General features: G+C 23.3%; 1 protein-coding gene across 1 annotated transcript in view; it reads right to left on the reverse strand.

Moving 5' to 3' along the window:
* The window catches only part of LOC142240137 (uncharacterized), a 328,529-nt gene that overhangs the window by 247,789 nt on the left and 56,173 nt on the right, over positions 1–24,567 (reverse strand). The window contains 1 exon segment of the mRNA XM_075311847.1: positions 5,852–6,159. Within this exon segment, the coding sequence (XP_075167962.1) occupies positions 5,852–6,159 (308 nt within the window).

The following is a 24,567-nucleotide window of genomic DNA, read 5'->3' on the forward strand; positions in this document are numbered from 1 at the left end:
AAACAAAAAAAACAATATAGAAATAACATTTTGACAAAATTTTCTATATGAATTTTTTACAAATTTTCTATAAAATAAAATTTTGACAAAATTTACCATAAAAATGAAATGTTGCCAATATATTATCTAAGAGTGAAATGTTGACTAAATTTTCTTGAGAAATAAAACTTTGACAAAATTGTCTATAGAAATAAAATTTTTGCAAAATTTTCTATAGAAATAACATTTTTGAAAAATTTTCTAAAATAAAATTTTGACAAAATTTTCTATAGAAATATAAATTTAACAATATTTTCTATAGAATTAAAAATTTTGCAAAATTTTGCATAGAAATAAAATTTGGTAGTCAAAGGCTAGGCCACAATTCTACTCTAATCGACTTGAAAATTTGCACATTTTGAGAAAATTTTCTATAGAAATAAATTTTTGAAACAATTTTCCATAAAAATAAAATTTTGAAAAATTTTTCTATGGGAAAACATTTTGACAAAAATTTCTATAGAAATCAAATTTTGACAAAATTTTCTATAGAAATAAAATTTTTGCAAAATTTTCTATAAAAATAAAATTTTAACAAAATTTTCTATAGAGATAAACATTTTACAAAATTTTCTAAAATAAACTTTTGATAAAATTTTATACAAAAATAAAATTTTGATAAAATTTGTTACAGAAATAAATTTCAAAAAAATATATAGAAATAACAAAATTTTCTATATGAAATTTTTAAAAAATTTTAGATATAAAAAAATTTTTATACAATTTCCCATAAAGTAAAATTTTGCCAATATTTTGTCTAAGAATGAAATTTGGACTAAATTTTCTTTAGAAATAAAATTTGGCAAAATATTTTATAGAAATAAAATTTTGACAAATTTTCTATAGAAATTTTTTTTTTTAATTTTTTTTTTAATTTTCTATAAAAGAAAAATTTTGACAAAATTTTTTATAGAAATAAAATTTTCTTTAGGAATAAAATTTTAACAAAATGTTCTATAGAAATAAAATTGTGACAAAATTTTCTACAGAAATATAATCTTGACAAAATTTTCTGAAGAAACAAAGTTTTGACAAAATTTGCTATCGAAATAAAATGTTGACAATATTTTCTATAGAAATAAAATTTTGAGAAATTTTCTAAAATAAAATTTGGACAAAATTTTCTACAGAAATAAAATTTTGTAGTCAAAGTCTATGCCACAATTCTACTCTAATCGACTTGAAAGTTTGGAGAACATTTTTGATAGAAATAAAATTTTGAAAAAAAATTTCTATGGGAATAAAATTTTAAAAACATTTTCTATGGGAATAAAATTTTGACAAAAATTGCTATAGAAATAAAATTTTAACAAAATTTTCTATAAAAATAAACGTTTTTACAAAATTTCAAATAGAAATAAAATTTTGACAAAATTTTCTATAGAAATTAAATTTTGACAAAATTTTCTATAGAAATAAAATTTTGACAAAATTTTCTATAAAAATAAAAATTTTACAAAATTTTCTAAAATTAAATTTTGATAAAATTTTCTATAGAAATATAAATTTGACAAAATTTTCTATGGAAACAAAGTTTTGAAACATTTTCTATAGAAAAACAAATTTTTAAAAAATTTTCTATAGAAATATAATTTTGGCAAAATTTTCTATAGAAATATAATTTTGTAGTCAAAGTCTAGGTCACACTTCTACTCTAATCGACTTGAAAACTTGCACACTTTGAGAAAATTTTCTATAGAAATAAATTTTTGAAAAAATTTGCCATAAAAATAAAATTTTGAGAAAATTTTCTATGGGAAAAAATTTTGACAAAAATTTCTATAGAAATAAAATTTTTACAAAATTTTCTATAAAAATGAATTTGTTCCAAAATTTCAAATAGAAATAAAATTTTGACAAAATTTTCTATAGAAATAACATTTGTGCAAAATTTTCTATAGAAATAAAATTTTGACAAAATTTTCTATAGAGATAAAAATTTTCTAAAATTTTCTAAAATAAACTTTTGATAAAATATTCTACAAAAATAAAATTTTGACAAATTTTGTATAGAAATAAATTTAAAAAAAAAAAAATTATATAGAAATAACAAAATTTTGTATATGAAATTTTTACAAATTTTCGATATCAAAAAAATTTTGACACAATTTCCCATAAAAATAAAATTTTGCCAATATTTTGCCTAAGAATGAAATTTTGACTAAATTTTCTTTAGAAATAAAATTTGGCAAAATTTTCTATAGAAATAAAATTTTGACAAATTTTCTATAGAAAAATTTTTTTAACAAAGTTTTCTATAAAAGTAAAATTTTGACAAAATGTTTTATAGAACTAGAATTTTTAAAACGTGTTCTATAGAAAAAAATATTTACATTGAAATAAATTGTTGGAAAAAAAGTAAATTCTATAGAAATAAAATTTTGACAAAATTTTCTATTAAAATAAAATGTTGACAAAATTTTGACAACATTTTCTACAAAAATAAAATGTTGACAAAATTTTCTACAGAAATAAATTTTGCACAAAATTTTCTATAGAAATGAAATTTTGACACAATTTTCTATAGAAATAAAATTTTCTATCGAAATAAAATTTTGAAAAAATTTCAATAGAAATGAAAAGTTGACAAACATCTCTAAAGTAGACTAAATTTTGACAAAATTTCCTATAGAAAGCAAAATTTTGGCAACATTTTCTGTACAATAAATTTTTTAAAAATTTTTTTATAGAAATAAAATTTTGACACAATTTTCTATAGAAATAAAATTATGATAAAACTTTCTATGGAAATTAATTTTTGACAAAATTTTCTGTGGAAATAAAATTTTTAAAAGCTTTTCTATAAAATTTTTTTTTTGACAAAATTTTCCATAGAATTAGAATTTTTAAAACGTGTTCTATAGAAAAAGATATCTACATAGAAATAAATTGTTGAAAAAAAAATAATAAATTCTATAGAAATAAAATTTTAAACAAAATGTTCTATACAAATTTTTCTAAAATTAAATTTTGACAAAATTTTTCATAGAAATAAAATTAAAAAAAAAATATATAGAAATAACATGTTGACAAAATTTTCTATATGATTTTTTTTACGAATTTTCTATAGAAATAAAATTTTGACAAAATTTGTCCTAAAACTGAAATGTTGCCAATATTTTATCTAAGAATGAAATTTTGACTAAATTTTCTTTAGAAATAAAACTTTGAAAAAATTGTCTATAGAAATAAAAATTTTCCAAAATTTTCTATAGAAATAAAATTTTGACAAAATTTTCTATAGGAATAAAAATTTAAAAAAAAAATCTATAGAAATATAATTTTGACAAAATTTTCTATAGAAATATAAGTTTGATAAAATTTTCTATAGAAACAAAATTTTGTAGTCAAAGTCTAGGTCACAGTTCTACTCTAATCGACTTGAAAATTTTCATATTTCGAGAAGATTTTCTATAGAAATAAAATTTTGAAAAAAATGTTCCATAAAAATAAAGTTTTTAGGAAATTTTCTATGGAAATAACATTTTGACAAAAATTTCTATAGGAATAAAATTTTGACAAAATTTTCTATAGAAATAAAATTTTGACAAAATTTTCTATAGAAATAAAATTTTGACAAAATTTTCTATAAAAATGAAAGTTTTTCCAAAATATCAAATAGAATAAAATTTTAATAAAAATAGAATAAAATTTTGACAAAATATAATTTTGACAAAATTTTCTATAGAAATAAAAATGTGGCAAAATTTTCTATGGAATTAAAATTTTGACAAATTTTCTAAAATAACATTTTGACAAAATTTTCTAAAATAAAATTTTGACAAAATTTTCTAAAAAAATTTAACACAATATTCTTTAGAAATAAAATTGTGATAAAATTTTCTATAGAAAAAAGTTTTTTTTTTTTTTAACAAAAATTTTTTATAGAAATAAAATTTTGACAAATTTTTCTATAAAAATAAAATTGCGACTTAATTTTCTTTAGAAATAAAATTTTGCCTTAATTTTCCATAGAAATAAAATTGTGACAAAATTTGTAACAGAAATAAAATTTTGACAAAATTTGCTATAGAATTAAAATCTTGACAAAATTTTCTATAGAAATAAAATTTTGACAAAATTTTCTATGGAATTAAAATTTTGACAAATTTTTAAAAATAAAATTTTGACAAATTTTTAAAAATAAAATTTTGACAAATTTTTAAAAATAAAATTTTAACAAAATATTCTATATAAATAAAATTGTGATAAAATTTTCTATAGAAAAAAGTTTTTTTTTAACAAAATTTTTTTATAGAAATAACATTTTAACAAAATTTTTTAAAAAAATTAAATTTTGCCAAAATTTTCTTTAGAAATAAAATTTTGAAAAAATTTTCTATAGAAATAAACTTTTATCAAAAAGTGGTGAAAGGTATAATACGAGTACAGTGGGCATAACCGAAACTTAGACTTTTCTTTCTTGTACTTTGCTTATTTTATTCATTTAAATTTTTATACAATTTTCTCTTTCTCTCTTTTACCTACTCTATTAAACACTCTTCCTTCCAAATTATAAACAAAAATGCCCCATCTTACGACCTTCCAATTAGATCAATTTGATTCATTTTAGGAACTACCTTGAAATTTATTGCTTTAAGCCCTAAAGCACTTTTTTTGTCAGAAGTTCATCATTTTTTGAACGTTGGCCATTACAATGTAACAACCAAAGACTTGTCGAAATCGATTTGGTGTTCCTTCAAATTTATTTACTTTTAACGATATCTCATGAATACTAATGCATAGACCAATTTCCGTAACCAGCTGTAAATAAAACAAAAAAAAAAACTGGAATGAGGAAAAGAAAACTTGCTACTGTTTGGCAGGAAATTGTGGTTTGAACAAAGGCAATACGTGTGGCCTTCTTTATTGGTATGCTAAAATACTCTCCGTTTATGGCAGCTATAAAGTATTCCTTTGCAGAAAATTACTGAAGTCTTATGTAGAGAGTGTTTTAAGGTAGGTTGGCTCTTAAAGGCGAGGGTACAAAAAGATTTTTTGGTGTTTTTCCCTACAACAAAAGCAATCAATTAAAATTGTTGCAAAATATATAAATGCTCGATTGGAGTTTTTATTCCAAAGAAAAAAATGGAATTGAAAATGCGATTATTTATGCAGTGGGACATAAACTAAATTATTTGTTACTACACAGAAAAAAAATTCACGAAAATTTTTCCAATTAAAATTTTAATTGAGTTTTAAAAAATATTCAATTAAAAATTTAATTGATTCAACAAATTTTTTAATTGAAACAAAAATTAATAGTATCAATTAATTTTTTAATTGGATCAATTAATTTTTTAATTTACCTTCAATTAATTTTTTAATTGATACTATCATTTCTATTATTGAAGACATTTCAATTAAAAAATTAATTGGATCAATTCATTTCGTGATTGAACCAGAAAAACATATTTTTGTGTGTAGTAAGGAAATTCAATGTTGGGCGGGATTGACTATAGTATACACCTCACCACTTTGTAAATCTAAATTTTTGGTTGCTAAATATTCGCAAAAAATCGGGAATAATATTTTTTTTTAGAATAGATTTAGAATTTTTTCGACATAATTTAAATAATTTTGTACTATTTTATTAAGTTTTTTTTAGTGACAAAATCAAATACAAAAGATGTATGTCAATCCTAGTTTTAATAAAAAATAATTTTATAAATTTACACATTCTTAAAGGAGCTTCCTTCAATTTCACAAAACACTTTTCCACAGTTTTTAAATGTATCCTTCTATTATTCACTTCCTTGAAATTGCCATTTTTCTTTTTTCAAATATTCAATGAATTTCGATTAATACTCACCTTTTAAATACTGCTCGTTTCTGGCTATCACTTTTTCGGCATTTTTACGTGCCTGAAAAAACCACTCGGATGTATTGCCCAAATAATGGTATTCCATTGATAAATCCTTGGCCAATATTGCACCCAGATCAGGTGGTGGCAAACGATAGGCAAATGGACAAAAGAGTCCAGCCTGCGATGGATGTTCATTCCAATCGAAACAGTGGCCGGCAGCAAAGATATCATCATCGAATTCGACCATGGACAAAACGGATGCATGCAAAAGATTTATTTCCGCCTGAGTGGCCGATGAAGTCATTTTAAAAATTCTGCAAAAGAAGATAACAGCGATGAAAATAATAAACTATAAAAAATTGGAATTGGCAAAAAAAAAAAAATAAAACACCAAACCAAAACAATTTTCAATGAATATTCGATGCAATATATGAAAATTGATCTTTGAAGTTATATGAGTGGGATGGGAATGATGAAATATGAATTGGCATGGAAAATTTTGGCTAAAATAATAAATTCTTATAATCGAAGAAGAAGAAACCAGCATACTGTGTTGATAGCATTCCTTTTTCAATGATTTTTCATTGTAAGTTGCTAATTGGGTACTATGGAATACCCGGAATTGGCATATTTGGCGAGTCTAACAATTTTACCCATTGTGCAAATTTTAAAGCAAATCGGAGTAAAATTGTGGCTTCTTGGCCATATCGGATGAAGCATATATGTAGAGGAGTTATATCTAAATCTAAAATGATTTCTTTCAAAATCAATAGGGTTCTATTCTTACCCAAAAGAAATTCAAAAAATTTTTTTTTTAATTTTATTCAAAATTTTATTTTTATAGAAAATTTTGTCAAAATTTTATTTTTATAAAAAATTAGATCAAAATTTTATTTTTATAGAAGATTTTGTTAAAATTTTATTTCTATAGAAAATTTTGTTAAAATTTTATTTCTATTAAAAATTTTGACAAAATTGTATTTCTATAGAAAAAGTTGTCGAGATTATATTTCTATAGATTTTTTTTAAATTTTTTTTTTGTCTATGGAAAATTTTGTTAAAATATTATTTCTATATTTTGTCAAAATATTACTTCTATGGAAAATTTTGTCACAATTTTATTACTATAGAAATTTTTTTCAAAAGTTTATATCTATATGAAGTTTTGTCAACATTTTATTTCCTTAATAAAATTTGTCAAAATTTTATTTCTATAGAAAATTTTGTCAACACTTTGTTTCTATAGAATTTTTTTTGTCAAAATTTTATTTCTTCAGAAAATTTTGTCAAATGTTTACTACTATGGAAAATTTGATAGCAAATTTTGTCAAAATTTTATTTCTAAAGAAAACACTTTTTTTTATTGAAAATTTTATCAAAAATGTTTTATTTCTGTAGAAAATTTTATTTCTATAGAAAATTTTGTCACAATTTTATTTTTGAGAAAATTTTGACAAAATTTTATTTCTTAAAAATATTTTTGAGTGTTGTTGACCTATTTTATATTTATTCTGATTATTAATTTTGTTCGGCTTGAGGTCATAGAAACAATCGATTATTGATTTGTTTTAATATTTATTTTCAATATTTCGGTTAGTGCCACTAACCATCTTCTGGGAATTTGTATGTGAGTTCGTGTGATGCTGTTCGTTCTGTGTACGGTGGCTTGCAGAACGAACAGCATCACACGAACTCACATACAAAATCCCAGAAGATGGTTAGTGGCACTAACCGAAATATTGGAAATAAATATTAAAACAAATCAATAATCGATTGTTTCTATGACCTCAAGCCGAACAAAATTAATAATCAAAATTTTATTTCTATAGAAAATTTTTTCAAAATTTTATTTCTATACAAAATTTTGTCAAAATTTTATTCCTATAGAAAATTCTATCAAAATTTTGTTTCTATAGAAAATCTTGTAAAAAGTTAATTCTATAGAAAATGTTGTCAAAATTTTATTTCTATAGAAAATTTTATCAAAATTTTATATCTATAGAAAATTTTGTCACAGTTTTATTTCTATAGGGTGCCACCGTGGTGCAATGGTTAGCATGCCCGCCTTGCATACACAAGGTCGTGGGTTCGATTCCTGCTTCGACCGAACACCAAAAAGTTTTTCAGCGGTGGATTATCCCACCTCAGTAATGCTGGTGACATTTCTGAGGGTTTCAAAGCTTCTCTAAGTGGTTTCACTGGAATGTGGAACACCGTTCGGACTCGGCTATAAAAAGGAGGTCCCTTGTCATTGAGCTTAACATGGAATCGGGCAGCACTCAGTGATAAGAGAGAAGTTCACCACTGTGGTATCACAATGGACTGAATAGTCTAAGTGAGCCTGATACGTCGGGCTGCCACATAACCTAACCTAACCTAACCTATAGAAAATTTCGTCAAAATTTTATTTCCATAGAAAGTCTTGCCAAAATTTTATTTCTATAGAAAATTTTGTCAAAATTTTATTTCTATAGAAAATTTTTTTAAAATTTTATTTCCTTAGAAAATTTTGTCAAAATTATATTTCTATAAAAAAATGTTCTCAAATTTTTATTCTATAGAAGGGAGCCACCGTGGTGCAATGCTTACAATGCCCGCCTTGCATACACTACATCGTTCATCCGAACACCAACGAGATTTTCAGCGGTGGATTATCTCACCTCAGTAATGCTGGTGACATTTCCGAGTGTTTCAAAGCTTCTCTAAATGGTTCCCTGCAATGTAGGACGTCGTTCGGAGTCGGCTATAAAAAGGAGCTCCGTGTCACTGAGGTTACCATGGAATCCGAAGAAGTGATGAGAGAGAAGTTCACCACTGTGGTATCACAATGGACTCAATAGTCTAAGTGATCCTGATACAACGGACTGCCACCTAACCAATCCAAAAAAAATTTGTCACAATTGTATTGCTAGAGATTTTTTTTAAATTTTTTTTTCTGTAGAAAATATTGTCAAGATTTTATTACTAAAAATTTTTGTCAAAATTTTATTTTTATAGAAAATTTTGTTAAAATTTTATTTTTTGTAAAAAAGTAGATCAACATTTTATTGTTATAGAAAATTTTGTCAAAGTTTTATTCCTATAGAAAATTTTGTCAAAATTTTATTTCTATTAAAAATGTTGACAAAATTATAATTCTATAGAAAATGTCGTCAAGATTATATTTCTATAGATTTTTTTCTATGGAAAATTTTGTCACGATTTTATTTCTATATTTTGTCAAAATTTTATTGCTATAGAAATTTTTGTCAAAATTTTATTTCTATCGAAAATTTTGTCAAAATTTTATATCTATTGGAAATTTTTTCAAACGTTTATATATATACGAAATTTTGTCAACATTTTATTTCCTTAAAAAAATATTGTCAAAATTTTATTTCTATAGAAAATTTTGTGAACATTTTATTTCTATAGAAATTTTCGCAAAAATTTTATTTCTATAGAAATTTTTGTCAACATTTTATTCCTATAGAAAATATTGTCAAAATTTTATTTCTATAGCAATTTTTGCCAAAATTTATTTCTATAGAAATTTTTGTAAAAATTTTATTTCTATAGAAATTTTTGTCCAAATATTATTTCTATAGAAATTTTTGTCAAAATTTCACTTCTCTAGAAAATTTCGTCAAAATTTAATTTCTATAGAAAGTTTTATACATTTTTATACCCTTCACCACTACTGTGGTACAGGGTATAATAAGTTTGTGCATTTGTATGTAACGCCAAGAAGGAGTAATCATAGACCAACCTTTTAGTATAGGGATCGGCTTAGAATTTATTTATTTATTTAAGTCTATGGATTACAATCCTTACAGACTAGCAATCTTAAAAATAAATTAAATCTAAAGTATTAATAAATTTATTTAGAGAAATTGAAAAATCTAAATTAAAGATATTATTCAACTTGTTAAATTCTTTTAAAGCTCTCAAAATGGGCTCGCAAGAAGCATAATTACTCCTATGAAAAGGAATATTAAAATAGTCATGACGTCTAAGATTCCGTACTGGTATATTAAAACCAATAATCTCTAGAAGAGGGGGAAAATCTATAAATCCATTAATTACCTTAAAAATGAACAAAACAGAAAATTTTAATCTACGGTTCTCAAGGGATTCCAAATGAATTAATCTGCATCTAGCTTGATATGAGGGCAAAGGCTCCGTAAAAGGTACAGATACTAAAGCAAATTTAATAAATCTTCTCTGTAATTTTTCAATCCGTTCACAATGCAATTTATATATAGGATTCCACACAATGGAAGCATATTAAATTCTGAGTCGATTAAGCGATGTCCGTCTGTCTGTCTGTCCGTCTGTCTGTCTGTCTGTCTGTTGATGTATTTTTGTGTGCAAAGTACAGCTCGCAGTTTGAGTCCGATTGTCCTAAAATTTGGTATAGCGTCCTGTTTCGGCTCAAAGACGATCCCTATTGATTTTGGAAAAAATCGGTTCAGATTTAGATATAGCTGCCATATATATTTTTCACCGATCTGGTTATAATTGGCCTGTATATCAACCGATCTTCCTCAAATTCCGTACATCCGAATATTTTATGAGTCTCGAAAAACTTGCAAAATATCAGCAAAATCGGTTCAGATTTAGATATAGCTCCCATATATAGCTTTCGCCCGATTTACACTCATATGACCACAGAGGCCAATTTTTAACTCCGATTTAGTTGAAATTTTGCACAGGGAGTAGAATTAGCATTGTAGCTATGCGTGCCAAATTTGGTTGAAATCGGTTCAGATTTAGATATAGCTCCCATATATATGTTTTTCTGATTTCGACAGAAATGGTCAAAATACCAACATTTTCCTTGTAAAATCGCCACTGCTTAGTCGAAAAGTTGTAAAAATGACTCTAATTTTCCTAAACTTCTAATACATATATATCGAGCGATAAATCATAAATAAACTTTTTCGAAGTTTCCTTAAAATTGCTTCAGATTTAAAAGTTTCCCATTTTTTTTTACTAACATTGTGTTCCATCCTAGTGCATTAGCCGACTTAAATTTTGAGTCTATAGATTTTGTAGAAGTCTATCAAATTCTTCCAGATCGAGTGATATTTAAATGTATGTATTTGGGACAAACCTTTATATATAGCCCCCAACACATTTGACGGATGTGATATGGTATCGAAAATTTAGATCTACAAAGTGGTGCAGGGTATAATATAGTCGGCCCCGCCCGACTTTAGGCTTTCCTTACTGGTTTTTCTATAAAAAATTTTGTCTGAATTTTATTTCTATAGAAAATGTTTGTCAGCATTTTATTGCTAAGAAAGTTTTGTCAAAATTTTTGTAAAAATTTTTATTTCTATAGAACAATTTGTCAAAATTTTATTTCTATAGAAAATTTTGCCAAAATTTTATTTTTATAGAAAACTTTGTCAAAATTTTATTTTTATAGAAAATTTTGTAAATTTAATTTCTATAGAAAATTGCGTCAAATTTTTTTTTCTATAAAAAATATTGTCTGAATTTTATTGCTATAGAAAATGTTTGTCAACATTTTATTGCTATAGAAAATTTTGTCAAAATTTTATTTCTATAGAAATTTTATTTCTATAGAAATTTTATTTCTATAGAAATTTTTGTCAAAATTATATTTCTTGGAAAATTTTGTCAAAATTTTATTTCGATAGAAAATTTTGTCAAAATTTTATTTCTATAGAAAATGTTTGTCAACATTTTAATGCTATAGAAAATTTTGACAAAATTTTATTTCTATAGAAACTTTTTTCAAAATTTTACTTTAGAAATTTTTGTCAAAATTTAATTTCTATTGAAAATTTTGTTAATTTTTTTTTTCTATAAAAAATATTGTCTGAATTCTATTCCTATAGAAAATGTTTGTTAACATTTGATTGCTATAGAAATTTTTGCCAAAATTTTATTTCTATAGAAAATTTTGTCAAAATTTTATTTCTATAGAAAATTTTGTCAACATTTTATTTCTATAGAAATTTTTGTCAAAATTTTATTTCTATAGAAATTTTTCTCAACATTTTATTTTTATAGAAAATATTATCAACATTTTATTACTATAGAAAATTTTGTCAAAATGTTATTTCTATAGAAATTTTTGTCAAAATTTTATTTCTATAGAAAATTTTGTCAAAATTTTACTTCTCTAGAAAATTTTGTCAAAATTTTATTATTGTAGAAAATGTTGTCAACATTTTATTTCTATAGAAATTGTTGTCAAAATTTTATTTCTATAGAAATTTTTGTCAAAATTTTATTTCTATAGAAAATTTTGTCAAAATTGTATTTCTATAGAAAATTTTTGTCAACATTTTAGTGCTATAGAAAATTTTGTAAAAATTGTATTTCTATAGAAAATTTTGTAAAAATTGTATTTCTATAGAGAATTTTGTCCAAATTTTATTTCTATAGAAGATTTTTGTCAACATTTTATTTCTATAGAAAATTTTGCCAAAATGTTATTTATATAGAAATTTTTGTCAATATTTTATTTCTATAGAAAATTTTGTCAAAATGTTATTTCTATAGAAAATTTTGTTAAAATTTTATTTCTATAGAACATTTTGTCAAAATTTTACTTCTCTAGAAAATTTTGTCAAAATTAAATTTCTTCAGAAATTTTTGTCAAAATTTTATTTTTATACAAAATTTTGTCAAAATTTTATTCTATAGAAATTTTTGTCAAAATTTTATTTCTATAGAAATTTTTGTCAAAATTTTATTTCTACAGAAAATTTTGTCAAAATTTTATTTCTATAGAAATTTTTGTTAAAATTTTATTTCTACAGAAAATTTTGTTGCTATAGAAAATGTTTGTCAGCATTTTATTCCTATAGAAAATTTTGTCAAAATTTTATTTCTATAGAAATTTCTGACAAAATTTTATTTCTATAGAAATTTCTGTCGAAATTGTATTTCTTTAGAGAATTTTGTCGAAATTTTATTTCTATATACAATTTTGTAAAAATTTTATTTCTATAGAAAATTTGTTCAAAATTTCATTTCTATAACAATTTTTTCAAAAATTTCTTTCTATAAAAAATTTTGTCAAAATTTATTTCTGTAGAAAATTTTGTCGGAATTTTATTTCTATAGACAATGTTGTCAATTTTTTTTTCTATAGAAGCAAAATCTACCAAAACGTCAAGAAATCTACCAATCTACCCAACATTGAAAAATCCACAATTTTTGGCAACCGTGGCAGCACTATCCTATGGGGGTAGATTACAAAGTCTAAATAGTCTCCGTGCATGATTATAAAAAACCCTTTTCTTATTGTTTGTTTTCTTTATTTCTAGAAAAAAAATTGATTGTTGTTGTTGTACTATCTTAACCACCTATACCGTCTGGAGTGAAAAACTCATTAATTTCCATTTGTTTTTATAGAATTTTTTCTCCTTTTATTTGTAGTCGTTTTTCTGCTTAGATTTTGTTCAATTTAATATCATCCTGAGACTGCAATAAGGACAATGTACTTAGCACATTCTCTCCTTGAGAAAGTCAATGTAACATTGTCCAATGCTTTCAATCGTGCTCAAGAGATACTTTTTTTGTAAGTCTTTGTGTCTTTCTTTTTTTGCTTTCTTGTTGCCCTTTTCTGGTTACTTTTTTGTTGTGAAGTATTTTCGTTTTTGTTTTTCCTTTCCCATTTTGTTCAAACTCTACAAAAACGCTTACTAAGTTTTTTTTCCGCTGTTCACTTGAAGCTCAAATTTGCACTTAGAATCACTTAGACTAACAATGAAGATAATGGGAAATTCGGAGGGTTTCGTGCAACATGAAAAGAAAATTAAAGATTTTTTAATCATCAACCAAGTCAGTGGTTGAGTTTCTTATCAAGCATTTGTCTTTCGGCGAATGGTTTTTGATAAAAAAAAAATCCAAACCATGAAATTACACAGGACTGGAAAGTTTAATGGTCTTTTTGTGAGGCAACTATGTAATGAGCTCAAATATTTATTGATAGTTTAGTGATGAGGTGTTTTAGAGCTAATGATGATGAGATATTTCAAGTAACCCGGCAAACAATACGATTTGTATGCTCTGAACCACTATTTGGAAGAGGGCAATATAAGATGGAACACCCAGAAGAAGTCGAAATAGACGCAAGGTGTCTTTGATAATGTTACTCACGGTCGGAGCCTGTGGCGATCTAGCCACGTCCTTCCGTCTGTCAGTGATGATATTTTTTATACACTGCGCCACACTGTGTATAATAAGTGGGTGCATATATTTGCATCCCCAGGCTGAAGACGAGATAAGCACATAGTAGCAATAGCGTGAGGATGGGTTCCTGAATCGAAATAGCCATGTCCGTCTGTCCGTGAACACGGGTTTGCTCGTCTGTCTGTGAACGTCGCAGTTTTAGTCCAATCGATCTCAAATTTGCACAAGTGTGTCTTTTGGTTTAGAATAGAACCCTATTGATTTTGGAAGAAATCGGTTCAGATTTTGATGTAGGTCCCATATATATCTTTCGCCCGATATGCACTTATATGGCCCCAAAAATCAAAGTTTTACTCCCATGTTTTTCATAGGGAGCACGGTTAACACAGTTGGTAGAATTCTACCAAAAATGTTGATTAAATTTTCTATATAAATAAAATTATGAAAAATTTTCCATAGAAATAAAATTTTGAAAAACTTTTCCATAGAAATAAAATTTTGATTAAATTTTATATTGGAAAATATTTTCAGAATATTTTCTATACAAATAAAATTTTGAGAAAATTTTATATAGAAAAAAAAATTTTGAAAATATTTTATAGAAAATATTTTATATATTATAGAGTAAATTTCCTATAGATATAAAATGTTGATTATTTATTTATTTATTTCGTCTATGGAATCAACGGATTAAATTTTGTATAGAATTTTATATATTTTATATTATATTTTATAGAGAAAATTTTATATAGAAAAGATATTGATTAAATTTTATATAGAAAAAAATTTTGAAAATATTTCTGAAAAATTTTGAAAATATTTTCTATATATATAGAATTTTGAAAAAAATTATTTATATAGAAAAAATTGTTGATAATATTTTATATAGAATTAATTTTTTTTTATCTACACAAACAAAATTTTCTATAGAAATAAAATTTTGATTAAATTTTATATTTGAAAAAAAATTCAGAATATTTTCTATATAAATAAACTTTTGAGAAAATTTTATATAAAAAAAAATAAATAAATAAAATTTTGAAAAATTTTCATTAGAAATAAAATTTTGATTAAATTTTATATTGGAAAAAATTTTCAGAGTATTTTCTATATAAATGAAATTTTGAGAAAATTTTATATAGAAAATTTTTTTTTTTTGGAAATATTTTAGAGAAAATATTTTATATATTATAGAGTAAATTTCCTATAGATATAAGATTTTTATTAAATTTTGTATAGAATTTTATATATTGTATATTATATTTTATAGAGAAAATTTTATATAGAAATAAAATTTTTGTTAAATTTTCTATAGAATAAAAAAAAATTAAGTAATAAAAGATATTGATTAAATTTTCGATAGAAATAAAAGTTTGAGCAAGTTATCTACAGAAATAAAATTTTGATTAAATTTTATATAGAAAAACATTTTTAAATATATTTTCTATATATATAAAATTTTGAAAAAAAAAAAATATTTATATAGAAAAAAATTTTTGATAATAGTTTTTATAGAATTAAAATTTTGTATAGAAATAAAATATTTAATAATTTCTTAATAAAAATGTGACAAAATTATCTACAGAAACAAAATATTCTATAGAAATACAATTTTGACTAAATTTTCTATATAAATAAAATTTTGAAAAATTTTCCATAGAAATAAAATTTTGAAAAAATGTTCCATAGAAATAAAATTTTGATTAAATCTTATATTGGAAAAAATTTTCAGAATATTTTATATGTGAATAAAATTTTGAGAAAACTTTATATAGAAAAAAATTTTTGAAAATATTTTATAGAAAATATTTTATATATTATAGAGTAAATTTTCTATAGATATAAAATTTTGATTAAATTTTGTGTAGAATTTTATATATTATATATTATATTTTATAGAGAATATTTTATATAGAAATAAAATTTTGATTAAATTTGCTAGAGAATAAAAAAAATTTAATAAAAAAAGAAATTGATTAAATTTTCGACAGAAATAAAATGTTGACAAATTTATCTATTGAATTAAAATTTTAATTAAATTTTATATAGAAAAAATTTTTGAAAATATTTTCTATATATATAAAATTTTGAAAAAAATTATTTATATAGAAAAAAATTTTTGATAATATTTTATATAGAATTAAAATTTTGTATAGAAATAAAATATTTAATAATTTCTTAATAAAAATGTGACAAAATTATCTACAGAAACACAATTTTCTCTATAAATAAAATTTTGAAAACTTTTCAATAGAAATAAAATTTTGAAAAAATTTTCCATAGAAATAAAATTTTGATTAAATTTTATATTGGAAAAATTTTTCAGAATATTTTATATATAAATACATTACATACATTTTATATAGAAAAAAAAATATTTTTTATATTATAGAGTAAATTTTCTATAGATATAAAATTTTGATTAAATTTTGTATAGAATTTTATATATTATATTTTATAGAGAAAATTTTATATAGAAATACAATTTTGGTAAATTTTCTATATAAATAACATTTTGAGAAAATTTTATATTGAAATAAAATTTTTGTTAAATTTTCTATAGAATAAGAACAAATTTCATAGAAAAAGATATTGATTAAATTTTCGATAGAAATAAAAGTTTGAGCAAATTATCTATAGAAATAAAATTTTGATTAAATTTTATATAGAAAAAATTTTTGAAAATATTTTCTATATAAAAAAAATTTTTTGAAAAAAAATTATTTATATGAAAAAAATTTTTGATAATATTTTATATAGAATTAAAATTTTGTATAGAAATAAAATATTTAATAATTTCTTGATAAAAATGTGACAAAATTATCTACAGAAAAAAATTTTCTATAGAAATAAAATTTTGATTAAATTTTCTATATAAATAAAATTTTGAAATATTTTCCGTAGAAATAAAATTTTGATTAAATTTTATAATGGAAAAAATTTTCAGAATATTTTCTATATAAATAAAATTTTGAAAAATTTTCCGTTGAAATAAAATTTTGAAAAAGTTTTCCATAGAAATAAAATTTTGATTAAATTTTATATTGGAAAAAAATTTCAGAAAATTTTCTATATAAATAAATATTTGAGAAAATTTTATATAAAAAAACAAATTTTGAAAATATTTTATATGTAAATTATAGAGTAAATTTCCTATAGATATAAAATTTTGATTAAATTGTGTATAGAATTTTATATATTATATATTATATTTTATAGAGAAAATTTTATAAAGAATTAAAATTTTGATTAAATTTTATATAGAATAAGAACTGATTTCAGAGAAAAAGATATTGATTAAATTTTCGATAGAAATAAAAGTTTGAGAAAATTATCTATAGAAATAAAATTTTTACTAAATTTTATATAGAAATATTTTCTATATATATAAAACTTTGAAAAAAATTATTTATATAGAAAAAAATTTTTATAATATTTTATATAGAATTAAAATTTAGTAATTTCTTGATAAAAATGTGACAAAATTATCTACAGATACAAAATTTTCTATAGAAATAAAATTTTGATTAAATTTTCTGTAGAAATAAAATTGTGAAAAAAATTTCCATAGAAATAAAATTTTGATTAAATTTTATATTGGAAAAAATTTTCAGAATATTTTCTATATAAATAAAATTTTGAGAAAATGTTATATAGAGAAAAAAATTTTGACAATATTTTATAGAAAATATTTTATATATTATAGAGTAAATTTTCTATATATATAAAATTTTGATTAAATTTTGTATAGAATTTTATATATTATATTTTATAGAGAAAATTTTATATAGAAATAAAATTTTTGTTAAATTTTATATAGAATAAGAACAAATTTCAGAGAAAAAGACATTGATTAAATTTTCGATAGAAATAAAAGTTTGAGAAAATTATCTATAGAAATAACATTTTGATTAAATTTTATATAGAAAAAATTTTTGCAAATATTTTCTATATAAATAAAATTTTGAGAAAAATTATTTATATAGAAAAAAAAAATTGAGAATAGAATATAGAATTAAAATTTTGTATAGAAATAAAATATTGAATAATTTCTTGATAAAAATGTGACCAAATTATCTACAGAAACAAAATTTTCTAAAAAAATAAGATTTTGATTAAATTTTCTGTAGAAATAAAATTGTGAAAAAAATTTTCCATAGAAATAAAATTTTGGAAAAATTTGCCATAGAAATAAAATTTTGATTAAATTTTATATTGGAAAAAATTTCCAGAATATTTTCTATATAAATAAAATTTTGAGAAAATTTTATATAGAAAAAAAAAAACTTTGAAAACATCTTTTAGGGAATATTTTATTTTATATAGAGAATTTTATATATTATAGAGAAAATTTTCTATATAAATAAAATATTTAATACATTTTCTATAGATATAAAATTTTGCTTAAATTTTATATAGAATTTTATATATTATAGAGAATATCTTATAGGGAAAATTTTATATAGAAATATTATTTTAATTAAATTTTCTATATAAATTTTAATGGCACATTTTTGAAAATTGGAACAAAATTATCTGATTTGCTTGAAATTTTCAGGGAAGGTTGAAGGGGGCGTCTAGACAAAGAACGGCTGCTTTATTTTTCGATATTTGGTCGAGAAGGTGGACCTACCCTTTGCCCGACCTTTTTAAAGTATAGTGAAAACAAAACTAATTAGGTGAGGTTATGAAATTTATATCAGGTTCCTGATTTTTTAATATTTGGTCGGGGAAAAATAAAAGAGCATAGGGAGACATCCGCTTCTCCTGAACTACATACAGAGAAACAAATAAACTTTACCAAGTTACTTGAAATTTACAGAAAATTTTTTATTTATTATATATTATTTCATATGATCAAATTTTTAAGTTCTCTCTTTTTGTAAAAGTAGTAACTTTCCCTTGTTGGTGCAAAGTAAAATTGTCTGCAAACTAATATTTTGTAGAAGTAGTTAAATTCCCTAAAATCATTAAAGCATATAAAATTCGACACATTTACATTTCAAGGGACATTTATACTCCCAAAAAATTATCGCTTATAGAAGGGATCATTCATTTTTTCGAAGAAAGAACATTGATTTCATTCTAGCCTGAAAAATTTCTTCGCAAACTTTAAAATAAGATTTTTTTAATTTGGTATATCGCTAAAGGTGAATAACATAATCCGCTTCTTTTTAAATTTCTTTTCAAAAATTTATAAAGATTATGACAAATATCAAGTAGTTTGACCTTGCGAAATACGGACATCTAAAAGATAATTGCGTAGGTAGTTTATTTTAATTGTAGTGTCGTAGATGAATCTCAGACATTTTGTCGATGGAGAATTTAGAAAAAAAAATTACAATATCATTTTTTGGTGAAGCTAAAATAAACTCACAGGAATACTCCCTAACACTTACACATGCCATTATTTTTAGTGCCATTTATGCTATTGGTTTTGTCACATTGTAGGTCATTTGTATTGCAATTATTTCTTTCTCGGAACCTCTACTCTAGGCCACAATGAAACATTTGAAACAGAAAGACCACCACCCTCCTCTGGTGGCCATCATCAATTATAAGCTAAGTGCCATTGTTTAGAATCAAAGATGGCAAGTACATCGTTAATGTCATCACCATAATCCCTATTGTCAGTGACAGTGAACATAGTAGCGGACTATAGTAGTGGCAACATGACAAGTGACCAGCGACCTAACTAACCCACCACCACAACGACGACCGTAATGAAACAAAAACAAATACCAAATTCATCGCTAATGGATATAAGCCAAACTGATGATTCTCTGTTACTCGTTCAAGAATGGACTCTGACCATAATTATAACAAAGTTGTTTCAGTTGCCATTGAGTAATATGTGGCTATGAGTTCCAAGAAAATTAATCAACTTAAGAAATAATTTTCGAAATGAAACGAAACGACAATGATACACTTATGGAAACTTCATTTAAAAGCGCTTAACATTCAATAGCCAGAATTTTCGGGGGAGGCATTTTCTATGTTCTCATCACGAATGGAAAATTAAATGAAGGAAAACAAATGGAGAAACAATTTGATTTGTATTGATATCCTACATACAGAAAACTTTAATTCAGCAAAGCTGAATTTAAGTTTTCCTAAAGAAAACTTTAATTCAGTAAAGCTGAATTTAAGTTGTCCTAAAGTAAACTTAATATAGGTTGGCTGAATTAAAGTTTTTCTATGGAAGTCTTAATACATGTTGGCCGAAATTAAGTTTTCCACAAAAAAAATAATTCAACAAAGCTGAATTGAAACTTTTCCAAAGAATATATAACTCAGCAAAAAATAACTAAATTCAGCCAGGCTGAATTGATGTTGTTATAAAGACAATTCTACTTAATAATAATTCAAACTCGAAATGTCTAAAAATTTCCTATAGAAAATATAATTCAGCTTGGCTGAATTAATATTATTGACCGAAATAAAGTATCCCACAAAACAAAATTAACTCAGAACGCAGCGTTAGACCTTTTCCAAAGAAAATATAACGCACCAAAGATAAATTGGAGTTTTAACAAACGAAAACTAAATTCAGCCAAGCTGAATTGATGTTGTTCTAAAAGCAATTGCACTAAGTCAGGCTGAATTTAATATGTCATACAGAAAAATAAAATTCAGAATGATTGAAATTTCTTATAGAAAACATAATTCAGCTTGGCTGAATTAAAGTATTAAAATTAAAATTTTGTATAAAAATAAAATTTTGAAAAAAATTTTCTTTAGAAATAAAATTGTGAGAAAATTTTCTATACAAATAAAATTTTGAAAAAAATATTCTATAGAAATAAAATTTTGACAAAATTCTCTATAGCAATAAAATTTTGACAGAATTTTCTATAGAAATAAAATTTTGATAGAATTTTTTATAGAAATAAAATTTTGACAAAATTTTAAACAAAATTAAATTTTGACGAAATTTTCTATAGAAGTAATATTTTGATAAAAATTTTCTTTAGAAATACAATTTTCTATAGAAATAAAATTGTGAGCAAATTTTCTATAGAAACAAAATTTTGACAAAATTTTCTACAGAAATAATAAAATTTTGATAAAATGTTCTATAGAAATATAATTTTGACAACATTTTCTACAGAAATAAATATTTGACAAAATTTTCTATAGAAATAAATTTTTGACAAAATTTTCTATAGAAATAAAATTTGGCAAAATTTTCTAAGAAATAAAATTTTAACAAAATTTTATTTGAAGTAAAATTTTGATAAAAATTTTCCATAAAAATAAAATTTTGACAAAATTCTCTACAGCAATAAAATTTTTACAGAATTTTCTATAGCAATACAAATTTGATAGAATTTTCTATAGAAATATAATTTTGATATATATATATATGTTAGCAATAAAATTTTGACAGAATTCTCTATAGAAATAAAATTTTGACTAAATTTTAAACAAAATTACATTTTGACTAAATTTTCTATAAAAATAAAATTTTAACAAAATTTTCTATAGAAATAAAATTTTGACAGAATTTTCTATAGAAATAAAATTTTGACAAAATTTTCTCTAAAAATAAAATTGTGACAAAATTTTCTATCGTAATAAAATTTTGACAAAATTTTCTATAGAAATAAAATTGTGAGAAAATTTTCTAAACAAATCAAATTTTGACCAAATATTCTATAGAAATAAAATTTGTATAAAATTTTCTATAGAAATAAAATTAAAAAAAATGGCTTTAAAAATGAAATTTTGACAAAAATTTTCTTTAGAAGTAAAATATTGACCAAATTCTCCATAGCAATACAATTTTGACAGAATTTTCTATAGAATTAAAATGTTGATAGAATTTTCTATAGAAATAAAATTTTGACAAAATTTTGATAAAATTTTGACAAATGTTTAAATCAAATTTAAACAAAATATTCTATAGAAATAAAATTTTGACAAAATTTTCTATAGAAATAAAATTTAAGAAAAGTTGCTATAAAAATAAAATTTTCAAAAAAATTTCTTTAGAAATAAAATTTTGATAAAATTCTCTATAGCAATAAAATTTTGACAAAAATTTTCTACAGAAATAAAATTTTGACAACATTTTCTATTGAAATTAAATTTTGTTCGAATCTATATATATATAAAATTCAATCTATGTTTGTTTATTTGTTTGTTTGTTTGTATGTTCCGGGTTGGCTTCGAAACGGCTGAACCGATTTACTTGAAACTTTCAGAGATCGTAGAGGGCGTTCATGTGGTGAAAATAGGGTACCTCATTTTTTGACACCTGATCGCGGAGGGGGACCTCCCCTTTGTCGGACTTTTTGAAAATTGGACCAAAGTTGACCGATTTGCTTGAAATTTTCATTGAAGATTGGGGTTGGCATTTAGACAAAGATCCGCTACTTCTTATTTCGATATTTGTGGCGGAGGGGGGGCCTCCCCTTTGTTCGCCTTTTTTTAAAGTACAGTGAAAAAACTAAAATTCTCTAAATTATCTGAGATTTACAGAGAACATGTGGTGAGGTTATGGAATTAATATGGGGTACCCGATGATTTCATATGTGGTTGGGGAGGGGGACCTCCCCCTTGCCTTACTTTTTGAAACATGGAACAAAATTATGCGATTTGCTTGAAATTTTCATTGAATGTTGGGGTTGGCATGTAGACAAAAATCCGCTACATTATTTTCCGATATTTGGTCGGGGAGGGGGACCACCCCTTTGCCCAAATTTTGTTTTTTTTTTTTTTTTTGAAAGTTCAAACAAAACTAAACTCCCCCGACTGAAATTTTACAGAAAAAATGGGTTACTAAATTTATATCAAGTTCCTGGTTTTTTAATAAAAATAAAAGGGCATAGGGAGACATCCGATTCTCTTAAGTACATACAGAGAAACAATTAAACTTTACCGAGTTACTTGAAATTTACAGAGGACTGGGGAGAGATCGTAACCTCCGTCAACCGTAATAGTTGATACCTGATTTTGTGATATTTGGACGGAAGAGAGGCCGCCCCTTTAGGCTTATAATTTGCTTGACATTTTCTGGGACGTTTACAAAAGACACGCTTTTCGACATTTGGTCGGGGAGGAGGCCCTCCTCTAAAACTGCAAAAAAAAATTTTTAAGTTTTCTTGAAATTTACAAAAGCAGTGGGGGAAGGTTATGAACGAAGAGGCAACCTTCCTTGCCCCACACTTGAAGGAAAGTTTCAAGAATTTTCAGGGAAGGTTAGGGGTGCTATTCACTACAGTGTTTGTCGATATTGTATGGGGGAAAGTGACGTCCCTTTAAAACAATAGAGCAAAATTTAAACATCGCCGATCTACTTGAAATTTACAGGGAACGTGGGAGGACGTGATTAAATTTATACATGATTTTTAAATTAGTATATGATTTTTCGATATCTGGTTGGGGAAGGGGAAAATTGAAATAAACTTTGTCGATTTACTTCGATAGAATTTGTAGGGACCATTGAGTAGTTGTGAAATTAATATAGGGTACGTGCTAGTCCGATATCAGGTCGGAGTGGAGCGAAGGTGGGGAGAGGGTTCCCTTTTGTCCGTTTTTTTTTTCTTAAATTGAAAGTAGAGGGTTGTCTGTAAATGGGAACTCGGTACATAATTTTATGATTTTTGCGCAGGCTTCTGCCAGACTTTTTTTAGTAAAGAACTTAAATTTACATGAAATTGGCAGCCAACGTAGAGGGTGCATCATTTTCCAACATTTTGGCAAATGTTAATGTGGTAAAATTTTTTACTATTTTTGCTTTTTCCGATTTATTGGATGGGAAACAGTAATTCTTTGTATGTTATTATAATATAGTGCTTAATTTTCAGATATTTTGAGGAGAAGGATACCTTTCCTTGACAAACCACACTTAAAATTCACAAGAAATATAGAAGAAGGCACACGCTCTCCCGCCGTATTTGTACCTATAAACGAAAAATCAAGTAGTCCGATTTGTTTAAAAGAATTCAAATCTTTTCGAATTTGTTTTCAGCACGAAGTATATAGTTGACTACGTTAACGCAAAATATTCCTCCAAATATGCTTCGGAAGGCGCAGCGAAGCGGGTCGGGTTACGCTAGTTTTCTATAAAAATTAAATTGTGACAAAATTTTCTATAGAAATAAAATTTTGACAGAATTTTCTATAGAAATAAAATTTTGAGAGAATTTTCTATAGAAATAAAATTGTGAGAAAATTTTCTATATAAATCAAGTTTTGACAAAATATTCTAGAGAAATAAAATTTTGACAAAATTTTCTATAGAAATAAAATTTTGACAACATTTTCTATAGAAATAAAATTTTGACAGAATTTTCTATAGAAATAAAATTGTGAGAAAATTTTCTAAACAAATAAAATTTTCACAAAATATTCTATAAAAATAAAATTTTGACAAAAAATTTCTTTTGAAATAAAATTTTGACAAAATTCTCTATAGCAGTAAAATTTTGACAGAATTTTCTATAGAAAAAAAATTGATAGAATTTTCAATAGAAATAAAATTTTGACAATATTCTCTATAGCAATAAAATTTAGACTGATTTTTCTAAAGAAATAAAATTTTGAAAGAATTTTCTATA

Source organism: Haematobia irritans, chromosome 5 (genome assembly GCF_050003625.1).
Source record: "Haematobia irritans isolate KBUSLIRL chromosome 5, ASM5000362v1, whole genome shotgun sequence".
Lineage (NCBI taxonomy): Eukaryota > Metazoa > Arthropoda > Insecta > Diptera > Muscidae > Haematobia > Haematobia irritans.